Source organism: Ceratosolen solmsi, unplaced genomic scaffold, assembly GCF_000503995.2.
Source record: "Ceratosolen solmsi marchali unplaced genomic scaffold, CerSol_1.0 scaffold48, whole genome shotgun sequence".
NCBI lineage: Eukaryota > Metazoa > Arthropoda > Insecta > Hymenoptera > Agaonidae > Ceratosolen > Ceratosolen solmsi.
In genome coordinates this window covers 67,942-82,238 of record NW_011948440.1, presented here as the reverse complement: position 1 = coordinate 82,238, position 14,297 = coordinate 67,942, and the positions used below count along the sequence as shown (strand labels likewise).

The 14,297-nt window shown below is 35.0% G+C and overlaps 1 protein-coding gene across 1 annotated transcript; it reads left to right on the top strand.

Annotated features, from left to right (window-relative positions):
- Nucleotides 1-2,020: 2,020 nt before the first annotated feature.
- Nucleotides 2,021-14,084, top strand: LOC105365545 (uncharacterized; the record flags this gene model as incomplete). The annotated part of the gene is made up of 10 exons (XM_011503738.1): nt 2,021-2,225; nt 6,355-6,394; nt 6,490-6,628; nt 7,322-7,464; nt 8,103-8,226; nt 8,678-8,824; nt 10,871-11,160; nt 11,930-12,100; nt 12,172-12,299; nt 13,932-14,084. Coding segments are annotated over exons 2-10 (1,332 nt in total), but the record flags the coding sequence as incomplete, so codon positions are not given.
- Between the last annotated feature and the right edge of the window lie 213 nt (nt 14,085-14,297).

Genomic DNA, 14,297 nt, shown 5'->3' with positions numbered 1-14,297 from the left:
TCAGTCGGACAATATTCATGAGGCAAGCGGCGTTAGTTCTTTTAAAGAATTTGCGCCTTTTCGTTAGGACTTCGTCGTATCCTTGTTGAATTACGAGTGAACGCTTTATCCACCTCCTCGGCACTACAATTTTTATAAGGAAAATTTATGCATTGGACTTTCAAATGCCGATTATTCTATTTACTGGTGACGGGAGGCAAATGGAATTCCAGAAGAAGCGAGAAAGATACGGAGATTACGAAATTACTTGTCGCCGTGAAGATAATGGCTCGTTGGCCGCGATTATAGAAAATAAGTCATTCCGTAATCATTTTAAGAATTTTTATTTTGTCATATAAGGTTTTACAATACTCGCACGTAATAGCCGTAAAACATTTTTTTTTTTTTTTTTTTTTTTTTTTTTGCTAATGTACCTCTTGTCAAATGTCATTCTAACAATTATATTTTATGCAGATTATTTTTCAAGTTTATTCAATTACTCAAAATTTACTTGCAATGTACGACAGAAATATATAAATATTGAAATTATTATTATACCGTATGGTTTATCCTTCCAAATTCTATTATTTTTCTTTTTTTTTATTATTATTATATATATATGAGTATGCACGAGTATGTTATATAATAATTGCTAAATTAATGAAATATGTGGGGAAAAAAATGTTTCATTTAATACTCTTAAATTGTATTATCTTATTCAAATGACAATGAGAATATCTTTTTATTTGAATAAAAATAAATTAATGATAAACATGTAAATAAAAATGAATACTAATTGCTAATATCCGACTCTTTAAATGATATTGGCAATGATTTATTGTAAAAAAAAAATATATGTATAGTTGAATCGTTGTTAAATGTATTTAGATAATCTTTAAACTTATAGACAATGCTATAACAGCCTAGTATAAAGTTAAAATAAAATTTCTACAAATAGTTTTTTCATAATTGAGGATTAATTCATTTTAGAATAAAGAATTTTAAATTTATAAAACGGAGAAAAGTCTTTATTTGTTTAAGAGCGATCAAATTCGTCTTAAACTAGTTAAACGCTGTCCTTAACGCTATCATATAATCTACATAGGGTAATTAAAAAAAAAAAAAATACAAAATCACGAGAGAATTGTAGAATTGAGAAGCGTAGAAGTCCCTATTAGTTTAATAAAGTTTTTGAAAACATTTGTCCTCGTGTAGTCAGAGTATTGCCGGCGGTACGTATAATAATGGTAATTTTGACCTCTTTGAATTAATATGCTCAAATAATAAAATAGCAAAGAGCTTTCAAGAGTGTTAAATAAGTGAAATTTGAGGTAAATAATCGAAAGAAAATTAGGAAATGCAATACCTTTCGATCTGTCATTAATAATTTGTCGAAATTAATGGCCGACATTAAACGTACGATGCCATGAGAATTTACGTGGTTCCCACTCGGGAACGGAGAAGTACGTAGTCTTGGAGCAAGTGTACCGATGAAAAAGAAATTGCTTGAAAGGATCGTTTAAACAAAACGAACGATCGAAGCCCATTAGCTCTGAAATGTCTTTCTCATTGGCCATTTGAGAAAGGATCGAGCACATTGTCCGAGCCAAGTCATCCTCCCGCCGAAAGCGATGAGCTAATTGCCGTAAGGAGCAGAGGATAGGGTGGGTAGGGCATGAAATCGTTGTGACTCGTCCGCTTGGGAGTTCGAGTGAAAAGTCGGTCGGGCAATGGGAACACCATCGGTAGCTAAACCCCATTGGGTAAAGCGCGGAGGGAGGCCCTGGATCGATTGACGCCGCCTTCGCGAAAAGGCTACGATCGAGCTGCTGGATAAAGGGAAAGCGGGTGGTCGGGGCGTCGGTGTGTAAGTACGCGGCGCGGGAGGGGAAGGTTGAGGCACGTCCAGGTGTCCAGCTGGTCAACGGTGCGCTTGGCCGCCGCCGACGCCGCCGCCGCCTCCACCACTACCGTAGCCGTCACCACGGCTGTTGTCGAGGCCGCCGGGGTTCGAAGAACGGCCGGGGGGAGTTACGAAGCGTGGCTCCGCAGTCGGTTGAGCGATACAGACGAAGTCGCGTGACCGCGACTCTCGCCTACCACCATGGGGAGCTTCTACGGGTGCGCGTATCGCTGCTGAATTCCCGCGCTGAGTCACCGCCCGGGGATGAGAGTGGACCTGTACACGAGGCATCTACGTGCGATACACACGTACGTCCGTCGGAGTGGCTCCGCACCCCAGCCGGGTAGATAAAATCGAGATACTCGATCTCAATCGTCGAACGGACCTCGCCGATACCCTATAACCGATGAATTATTCGTAAAGAGAACGGGTTCGGGGTCAATGTCTCGTGAAATTTTATGCCGTCCTTTCGCACTTTCCACGGCCTACCCTCGAAAATCACACAGTCAGTGGGAATATTTTACATTGTTTAAGCGGTGCTCGAAATATGCGCGATTCACTGTAAAAAGTACTTTTGCTAAGCACGCAACATTACCTCGCATGTGCATTAGTCGGTGCATTTAACACGTGCTTTCTATAATTTATTCTTAATTTGTTAAACATTACATTTGCGATTATTTTATCGAAGGATGGTAAGGTGAGATGCTTTTACATTGTAGGAGGGCTTTAATTGGCAAAAATCCACGGTTGGTTGCTATTGCAGACCTCTTCCCAACGATAATTACATATCGTCGAAAATTACAAGATACATAACATTGATAGATTATTTATTCACTAAGTGCGTGATTTATATAAAAATTATGCGAACGCTAATTCAGTAGATAATAGCTCTATATTACGTAAGTAACTTCATACTAATTATCTATATATTGTTTTCTCATCGTTTCTCTCTTTCTCGTGTTTCTTTCTTCATCTTTTTATTATTATATATAATTATTAGATTTGCTCAAAATTACTATTTAAATTGCATAGATAACAAAGTCGTTTTAAAATAAAAATTTACATCGTTCGCATGCATGGATTACTTCGTATGAGGCTCAAACCCACCATTTTCAACCGTCGAAACAACTTCAGCGCTTAAATAGACGAATCGACGAGCCAATTATTCTTTTTCACCTCGTTAATCGATAGATTTTCGCGACAGAGGACGGAACGCATTTTCTACGCGATTACGCACATCTTAAAATCGTGTCTAACATGTAAGTGAAAATCGACCGGCACGTGCATTTTCTAGAGGGCAGCGCGACATTATCGACGCCCCCACTAAATCCATGAAAGTGCTTAACGACAAGTGTGTGCAATTGCTCGCGTACACACGATAAGCGAGCGAATAATTGCGTGTCGTGCATTGAATGGGCCCTTCGGTCGACCGAACCACGGACAGAAACTTTTACGAACGTGACGAGATTCTGATGACAAGGAGCACACCGTAAACTTTCCCTTGTATTATTCGTCGTGCCGTTGATGCGAACGGATACTTTTCTTTCTGGGCGTTAGTGGGGGTGTAGAGAAGAGAGGGCAGATTATAAATGAGAATAAGGAGGATAGATAGATGGATAGATAGATAGATAGATAGATAGATAGATCTTTAACGAAGGAGGTTTTTAATTACTTGATGTAACGTTGTTCTTGACTCTTGACATCGGCGTGAGTATTGATTCTTCTTGTTATATCTTCTCCTTATTTGACTAGGTTTACAAAACTTTATAAGGGTAATGTTTTCAATTTAAAGGACGATTCGGAAAAATGTTATATGTTATATGCTATGCAACGAAATATCTACTGGCTGACTTTATATTCAATTATTAATAATAATCTGCCGCTTAACCTTCGTCAAATTCATTTCCATAATTTCAATTCAATGTCAAAATCAAGTTTTCAACCATTTTTATACGATACGGAATTATAAAAGGAGACAAGTTATTATAATAGCATAAAAGCACCTTCACGAACTTATATTTAATTTAAGAGTCTTATTTATATACACATTATGTTAAAGTAAACTCTTAAGTTCTTCAGCCCACCAACTTTAATTCAACTAGTAAGTTGAATTTATTAATACGTTTAAATTGCAAAAAAAAAAAAAAAAAAAAAAAAAACATTATTAATAATTTATTATTAATATATATATATATATATATATCGTGGTCATCATGTATCGTGGTGTTTTTAAAGTTGTCTAACTGATTATGTGAACTTATAAGGGGTCTTTTCATATCTAATTGGAGCATCGAGATGGAATATTAAGTTACAATTCATTGAATAGAAAATTTCTATTTTAAAGTTATTTCTTAATATTTTATCAATAACTTTTTAACATTTATTGCCACGATTTCAAATAGCGATAATAATTCCCCTCTTATTACATATATTATTAAATATACCATTTTTTTTTTTTTTTTTTTTTTTTTTTTTTTTAATTACAATTCACATAAATATATTTTTAATCGCACAAGGCGTCTAAAAAACTGTCATTTTTGTAATCTATGGATAAAATCTTGGAACGATAAAATGAATTGTTATTATCAACGGTTGACGGTTAATTCAGCCAATCGTGTGTTTACAGGAGGATATATTTACATTTCATTTCCCAAAATTGTCGTTTAACCTACTTTTCCTCGGCTGTGTTATAAAAAGATTATTGTCAAAGAAAATAAACTCTTACATCGTAAATCCTGTCGCTACCACTACTACCACAAACACTACAAGCAGCAACAACCAGAATCTGTTCAACGACATCCCTCTCGCACCGCCATCCCCTCCCCGTCCCGCTCCTCATCCCTATCAATTGACTAACTAACGAACCTATTTAAAATTTTCGATTGCACGCTAGACGCGATCTCAATCTCTGTTACTTGGATTTATTTGAAACTTAATACAGAAAAAATGAACGAAGTAGGGGCTTCGAGCGAGCGATGCCTATCGCTTTATTTATTCAAATTAATTTTAACGCTTCCATCTCTCGAGCGCTAAAAACAAAAAAAAACAAAAAAAAAAAACAAAAAAAACAAAAAAAAAAAACGTACCGTTCCAGGGGGATAAAAGTGCCCGTGGAGAGAGTACTCGGGGCTGATCGCGCAGGAGTTGCGCTTTGTTGTGCGTGATTCAGGGCACGACAGCCGCGTGATCGAGAAACGTCGCCGGGGTTCCGGATCGACGACTCCCCGTGTAACTCCGTCGAGTCGTGACGCGTGGAAAATCTGATTTCCCACTTTGGCTACGGCCACCGCCGATCCTCGTCCGGTCGCTGCCAAGTCAGCGCGTTTCGTGGCTTAACTTTGGGCTCGACGGTTACACAAATACGACCGATGACGTTAATTCTTCGCGACTGGCACATTTTGCCTAATGTACCGAGGACAATGACTAGGCGAATGCCAAATCGATTAATCTCACAAAGTATTTTTGCTTACGTTTTCGGGGATTCGCATTGAAAGACGTCCTTTTTCATTCCACGTGGATTATTCGTGCTTTCGCGTGCATTATTTGCATTGATAAATGTGATAAGTAAGTGAGGTTTAAGGATTAATATTGCCGACAAGTTGTTGGTTCGATGAATTAAAGAGTAGTATTGCAGCACCAATGTTTATTAGTTTTTTATTGGCATTTCTCATTGGCGATTGCAATCAAGCTTAAGGGGATGTGAATTATTATTCATTGTCAGAAAAGATTGCGTATGCAAAATTGTGAGATGTAAGTTGGTGTTGTAGATTGGTCGAGACAATGCATAAAGTTGAGCAAAAGTGTGCCTTTTCATAGATTAATAATAATAATAACAATAATAATAATAATAATAATAATAATAATAATAATAATAATAAGCCGATCAAGTGAAATTTAGTACTGTTTTGTGCATAATTACAAAAATATGGCTATACATCGTACAATGAAAAACAATTATTTACAATGTATTTTTGTTACGAAACATGATTACAATGTATTATTCGAATATTTATTTTATGTGAAAGTCCATTACCGCTTCTTAAAGCTTATTGAAACGCATGGAGTTTCGTGCAAGCGTGAACAAGCATTTATTATCCAGAAATTACACAATTATTACATTAAAATCATTGTCTCGTGTAATGCACATTGAATAGATTGTGCTAATTTCCTCGGGAGTACTGTATTTTCTTGAAAATGTCCAACTAACTAGCGTTTCATTAATAATATAAACTGAAAATTTGTTTCTGCCCCGTTTAAGGCTTCAACAATTATAATTGCATTTGAATATACCAACGCGTTCTTCGCGTTCGAAACTTATTGTTTCGAGGCACCAGGGCAGCATCGCTTCTTTTACCATTGTCATGTAATGAAACGGTTCGTTGATATTTGTCATCTTGCTCAACACGAACTTTATTCAACCGTCTACGAGGGTATAAAGCTCGCGTAATTAATTTGCTTTTTCGCAATTTCAGATCATGTCCCGGATCTTCGTTTCCGCAGCTTTGTACCTAGGTATGGACAACATATTTGTCAATACATTGATATCTTGCGTGACTGCTCATTCGCCATTCGGACAAAAATTATTCTCGCTCATTGTTATTCTACAGGTCTGCTGATTAGCTTAGCGAATGGGCAAAATTGCGCGGAGGACAAAGTTCGAAAATGTATCACTATTGCCGAGCCGATACTCAAGGATCCTCATTTGATTTTTCCCGATAATATGAATGACATAAACATCGTTTGCAAGTACTTACATTATTTTATCATTCAAATTTTTTTTTTATTAATTTTAGTGTGTGCGTATGCGCGCGCGTGTGTATTATATATATATATATATATATATATATATATATATATATAAATATGAGTTTCATATTTCTTCTCGACACTTTACATTTAATGGGAAATATAGTTTTTACTTTTATCAAGAGAGAACGAGCATAATAATTAACTTTCAGCCAAGAGAAAGCTTATTTTATATCCCATTTAACTAATTAGCACGAAAACAAGCTCGTTTAATACAAACGAAAGATATTTTTAAACATTGAATTAATATGAGTAATCTTACTTGCACTGTATTGCAAAAAAATTTTCTCACCCGCGCAGAGATCTTTTACTAAAAGAACACATCCTTGCTTTTAGCGGAAGAAGAATATAACTTTAACTTTTTGTATAAAAAGATTCGACTAAAAGCAGCTCAATTTAGCTCTCTCCAGCGGTGAAAAGAAAAATATTTTATTAACAAAGTTCGCAACCAACGTGTTTATCGTTCGGCAAAAGTGTTGATTAATCTTTCCTTTTCTTTTCAATCGTCAACATAATATGACTCGATGTCCCCCTAAATTACGATTCTCGCTAATAGTCGCACGACATTAAAATTTATCATCAAATATCCATGTAAACCCCAATAGTTTTTATGTCTTTTATTTCTTTTAACAGAACATGGTCGGACTTTGTCGATTGCATAAGAAGATACATAGACAAGTGTTTTTCAAAGGTACGAAAGGATCAATTTAATACAGCGGTAGAGCCGCCAATTGCATCTGTGCATCAGATGTGCTCGATTTCTTCCTATCAAGCAGGTGAGATTGGATATTTATATGCAGTTATCTTGCACTCGGGCTATCAATAATAAATACAAACAAGTGTAAGTATGTAAGGGATGAAACGAAACGAACGAACGAACGAACGAACGAACGAACGAACAGAACAAAAGCATTGCAAAACAAAAACAAAAACAAAAAAAACAAACTATTACAAATGAAACTGATGATAATTTTTCGTGTCATTGTAACGTCACTCGATGGCTCGATGTTGCAAGTCGATGTTGCATCACATTATTTTAAAAGTATCTCGAGTGCTTGGTTATTATTTGTTGCCGACCTCCGTGTTGAGAATAAATAACTACCTAATCCTCGGCTTAAGGAGCTGACAAAAAAACGTAAGTTATAGGGGATTAGCATCCTCCTCGCCTCTCCTCCTCCCCCCTCCCCTCCCCTCCCCTCTCCACCCTCAAATAAAATCACCACCGAAATCAAGCACTTTAAAGCGGAAGAAGTAAGGAACGCCGGTCGGCGGGATAAGCTCTCGAGAAAGCGTCCTGGCATCGCGAGGACGAGGAGAGCGAACGAGAGGGACGCAGCCTCGAGAGCCTATCGCCGCGCGTAGCTCGTTCTCAACGCGCAATGCGTGACACCCGACTCGTCCTTATGTCACGCAGAGTACCTACGATACGCTGGCTGCATAAAGGCGACGGTCATCGAGACGGAACACTGCGGCGGCCATTACTCGGCGCTGGTCACCGAGGTATCCCAGGAGAACGTGCGCAAGGCGAACCTCTGCTGGTAAGTGACGAGAGCCGATCCTCCGCACCCCGGCCGCACCTTACGCGGCCCACATTGTCCGTTTCCATTGGGATGTCGCTGGGGATTCTTCCCGCTCTTCTCTCCACGTTCGACATTATCGACCCACCAATTATCGCCGAGTGGACTCGTGGCATAACATGACCCGATAAGCCGTTACCTCGAAATTCATACGTCCGATTCGGGCAGCGGCTCGGTTGATAAGCGCGAGTAATGCCGCTGAGATAACGCAGAGCCCGATTGGACGATTCGGTGATTTGGATGCACTTTAATTCCAATGTTACGTAACGGGACAATTCAATGCCGCGGCATTTGTACGAAGACGTTGTTTTGGTAAGGGGGAGGGCTGAGGGAGGATAGAGAGCGTGGAGAGGGATAAGGAAGGATTGCGGAGTGCACTTTGGGGATCAACATAATTCCTTCTTCGTTTCAGCGCTTATCACAACTTCCGGACGTGCGTTATTCGGAAAACACAGCTGAGGTGCGATGGTAATCAGGCGGAAGGTATCGCCGCGAGATTCTCGCGGCAGGTCCTTGACAAGGCCTTCAATTTTCTCCAGGACCAGTGTCTCAACTACATGTATGCTATATTAAACTCATTAGGTTATTGAAAATAATTTAGGGACTTGAGGACATAAGAATGTTGTTTTGGATTGTGAATGGAGTGGCGTTATCGGGAGTCGGCCGTTCGTAAAGAATATTTTCAAAATTTAGCTTCCCAACGTCGCAGTTGCTCGTTTATATGAGATTTCGGATACTACACGATCGTATTTAAGTTTCTTTGCATCATAAATGTTTGAATTTAATTCTAATGAAATGAAAGTGCCACTTTAACAATCTTTACCGCTTTAACAATATTTACCTTACGTATGTCACTTGACCTTTATAAATAATATAATTATAAGCCAAGTTAAAGTTCCGCCGAGTCTTAATGTTATACCATAACTTTTCATAATTTCTTCAATTCTTCTCTTTTCTTCTCTTTTCCTCTTTATCTCGCTGCTTTTACGATACTAGCTCGTTTGACTTATATTTGAACAGAATTTAATCTACTCTTTTTCCTCTTATTTTTTCTTTTTTCTTTTTATTTCTGTGAGGAAAAGAAGGAAATAATAGCATTGCCTATGAACGCGATAATTTTGCGTATAAGTGTATGTGTGGCTTTATTGGAATATATTTGTTTAATTTATAAGCCGGGAAATAAACAGAAACCTACAGTCTAATCTATTATCATCGGGACTAGCAGGATAATTATGATAACAAATTTAATGCTTGATAGTTATTAAAGCAGTATTTATAAATATATTAATCACAATTCATTATATCGCGACTTTCGCATAGTTAAATACTTTATTTGTATTATGAAACTCGTCATATGGAAGAACTCTAGGATTTTTTTTTTCATTTGTACTTTTGTATTATGTGTACTAATTGATAGAAATTTTGTAATGAAATTACACTTTATTCGATTAATGGAACGTCAATGATGGAACGAGGAATTTTATATAAAAATTTATTCATAAACTCGTAATTTCCCGAGGCAATCACATTATTTTATTTTTATATTACATATCGTACTAATTTTTTAAACATAACAATTGATCTTATTATTTGCTTTGAGCAAAATACCTACAATTATATATATATATATATATATATATATAAAATTCGATTGACCAATACAAATAGAACAGTCGTATATCGTTCATTATTGTTTTGAAAATAATTAACTAATTGTGAAATTGTATCCTTTTTATATTTCTTTTATTTCAGTTTAAATATTAAAATCACTTTTCAATATTCACATTGTCTTAAAACTAAATATTATAGAATATCATTTATAAGCTATAATTATAAAATTATAATATCATTTTTTAACACAATTAATATTATTTGTACTATAATCACATATAATCAAAATTAACAATCAATTTGTGCACAACAATGTAAAAGGTATCGAGTAGAAGAAGGCAAATATTTAAAAAGAATTTTAATTGCATGATTATTGAATAATTACATCAACTGTATCCGTTTTTATTTTTATTCGTTTTGTTTTTTTATTTTTTATTTTTTTATCACGCTGATAAAGAAAAATATTGGCAACAATAAGAATATTTATGTCTTTCTCATATTTACATTATGCATAGTCTAATCATAATTTTAATAATAATTTATCATTCTTTATGTAGATTAAATAATTTTTATACTCCAATTACGAATCCATTGACATTTTACTCTGAAAATTCAATATTGGATTAAATTTTATATGCTTTTTAAAAATAAAATAATAAAGAAAAGCACATCAGTAGTATCGGATCATAAAACGCACGTTGCGATTAATTTGCCCACCTATTGACAATTACATATTCATTAATAATTATATTGTTACAATAATTATTCTCGATATACGATATACTGTTGTTGAATTAATGTTAATACGACTCAAGGCATTCGTTCTAACTATGTCACAGAACAATTAAAATTTAACAACTGCCTCGATAAAATAGGCGCTATTCACGAAGCTAATTATTGTGTCGAGTTAATATTAGCTTTGGAAATTAATTTCAACTAGATGCTGTATTATACGTGCGCGCGTGCACAAATAAAACGAAAACATTTATTTCAGCCCCGACACAACAAAGTGTTCGTTAATTATGAGGAACAAATCCGGTGGAACGTTGATTAGTCGACTCGGAGAGGGCCGAAGCGTAACGTTTGAAGCGCCAAACAGGTTGAATTCTAGGAAGTCGGCCCACGTCGAGCTACACCACGACAAACTCAGCGACGCCAAGGACGCCCTCGTCACCAATACCGCCCAGTCCAGCACCTACGAGACCACCGGACAACTGCCGAATTTCACCAATGATCAGTATCCGTTTATGACGCACAATGGCAGTCCGACGGAAACAAACGAATGTACGAGATACATAGAGCAAATAATTCATAGCCCGTTGCAATTTTACATTTCTACCCTCATTTAATCATGAACTTAGTTTAATAAATACATTCCTAAAGTGTCAAACGTCTCTACTTGGCCTCGAATTTTAAATTACACATAAAGAAGAAGAAAAAACTCGTAGATAAATAATTGAAACTTTCAGTATTTCCTGTACGCCAGTCAATTGTATTTTATATGCACATGATATAGTGTCGTCGTCAACCCAGCCATGACGATTAAATTTTGCTCTTTTGTTTTTCATTTTAAAGAAATTACCCTTCTTGATTCATTAAATAGAACAACGACATTTGCATATTCCGTATATTCCGATCATCCTCGGACATTTATATGAAAACATCTAAAAAAAAAAAAAGAAAAGAAGACGAATATCTTAATTATTATTTTCAATCTCACATCGTGGATTAACGCCAATAGTTTAAATAATAGACCAGTTATATATATATATATTATATATATATAACTATATAACTATTATTTATATGTAGATTGATGGACGTAAAGACATTGTTAAATTAATTAATTCATATCAACGTAACTTCTTCCCATGTAACTAACTGTTGCTTCAAATATTCGAGGCAAAAGCACAAAAGCTAATATTACGTAAAAGAAAGTTTTTAGCCGACCGTAGGCATCAAAGCTGCCTTTAGCCTTTGTTGGCTATAAAATATTAAGCAGCGCGTGAAAAAGCATGTGTCCGCTTTATTTTTCCTTTCAATCTCGTTGCAGACGTGGATTCTCGCACGAGCATCGACGTACAAATTCCGTTCACTTCCGCTCCGTTCGACACGCAGGCGTACCAAACCGTCAAGTACAGCCAGGTCAATGGCGAGATACCGGAAGAGGATACAAGCCGAAAGGCGGAACCAACGTATCACACTCCCATTGTCGAAAGCTCCGGTATAAACACAATTGCGGCCGAATGAAGTGAAATCAGTAAGCGGAGAAAAATAAAGAAAATGATGTTTCAGCACCAATAGAGGCCGCGACCCAGAGACCTTCGAGCTACGGTAGGGCTATATCCTGGACGTCACCTCCCACTCCGTCCACTTCGGAAATTCCCGACTGGGCAACCAGCACGTGGCTCACCTACAATCAAGTATGCAAAAAAAAAAAAAACATTTCATTTATTCTCTAAGCAATTGAAATGGTTTGAAATTATTCAATTATGAGACAAGGACTTAGAGTCTTTGAAGTATACTAAGCCTTCGCTTACTTATAGTGACGATGCTTATGAAAGCCGACCAATCGATCACACCTTCTTCTTACATAAAAAAAAAGTAATAAAAGAAGCAGAAGCTTATAATAATGAGCCACGATGATAGTTTGTTTATAGTTTTTCAATGGTATTAATATTTACCATACTAGTCATTGACCCACTGATAGTTTTAAAATTCTATTACAAATTTGCTTGACATTATTATTCAATATAATGCTGTTTCCAATTTAGGTAAATTATTCGTTCGTAATTTCGAATAAAGTTATTATTTTCTATGTAATTGGAGGAACGTCAATGTTTGATTTGTTCTAGAAAAATTTATGAAAAAAAAAAAACAAAAAATAAAACACCATGAAAAAATTACGGAAACATCGTTCTTAAATTAAGTAATTATTTCGTTTCTTATGAATACGATTATAAATGCAAATACCATTAATATTAGAGAAATCGTATTTATTTTTATCCTTTTAATAACCATTGACATTGCATAAATAATAGCACTATACGTCATGTGCCGTTCAAAAAACAAAAAACAAAACAAAATAACAATTGATCCATGAGAAAAATTAAACTGAAATTTTTTTTAATATTTCAATCGATCCAATTCATGTATGGCTTATTATTCAACGATATTGCAGACTTGAAAGCGACGGAAATGAACGAATTCATAATAACAGTCATACAACTTATATGTATAATTCAACTGGAAATATTATACAATTTTTACAAATTCCAATAATATTTTCACAACTAATCTTATTCTCTTGTACATTCGGCATTTCGAATTTAGTAACTGCATAGTCGAAGACAAGCCCATTAAGCAAACGATTTATTTGTAATGAAAACATGGTAGCAGCTGGAGTAAAATATAATTTATAACTTCTCGAAGTTGTCGACAACATGACGACAATGAAAAGTTTTTCATCGTAAAGTACGTTGAACGACAAAGCGCCTGTCGTATCCTCGCCAGACTTGTAGTTGACATTAAGGAATAAACCGAATGAACTAACTTTAACAAAAAAAGTAATATATATATATAAATATATTCGCGATGTTAGAAGGTTATTTGAAATATTAAAGAACTGTTAGAAAATACTTTTAAAGACCTTAAAAAAAAAAAAAAAAAAAAAAAAAAAAAAAAAAAAAAAAAAAAAAAAAAAAAAAAAAAAAAAAAAAAATTAAGCATACTTGAAACATTCGAGCGAAAAAATTGATTTCTTTACAATCGTAGAATTAACTTAAGTAGGCATATTTCGCAAAACAATAATGCTCAGACTTTTTATTCTTTTCTATTCACTTGCTTGATATCCTATATCAACAATGTTTTAAAAAATTATTAAAGGCTTTAAAACATTCCAACTTTATAATTTTCTGCTTTTTGTATTTCAATTTGAACTGTTGTTAACTCGAGGATTAAACGTATATATAATGCAACTATTTTGACATAAAAAAAAAAAAGAAAAAAAAAAATGCGCACAAAAAGAAATTAATTATATATGATACTTCAATTAGGATCTCACCACCGAAGAAATTTATCCGGCAGCAGGAAGTTTCGGCGGAAATAATATCGACGAACCAAATCAGCAAGGCCTTTCGAGGAATGGAGGAATCAGCTACACGGCGACATTTTTCTATATTTTCATTATGTGTTTCTTTGCATTTATACTTAATTAAGAAATGAATCACCAATATTGTAAATTTAGCATAAATAATAATGTTGAATAGAAAATATACATGGGATTAGCATCATCACGATGAAAATTTTTATCTATCACTTAATTTCATAGTCTTGATAAATAATTTTTAAAAACAATCATAAAAATAAATAAAAACTTAAAATTATATGAGAGGTTTATTTATTTTATAAATAGCTAAGTA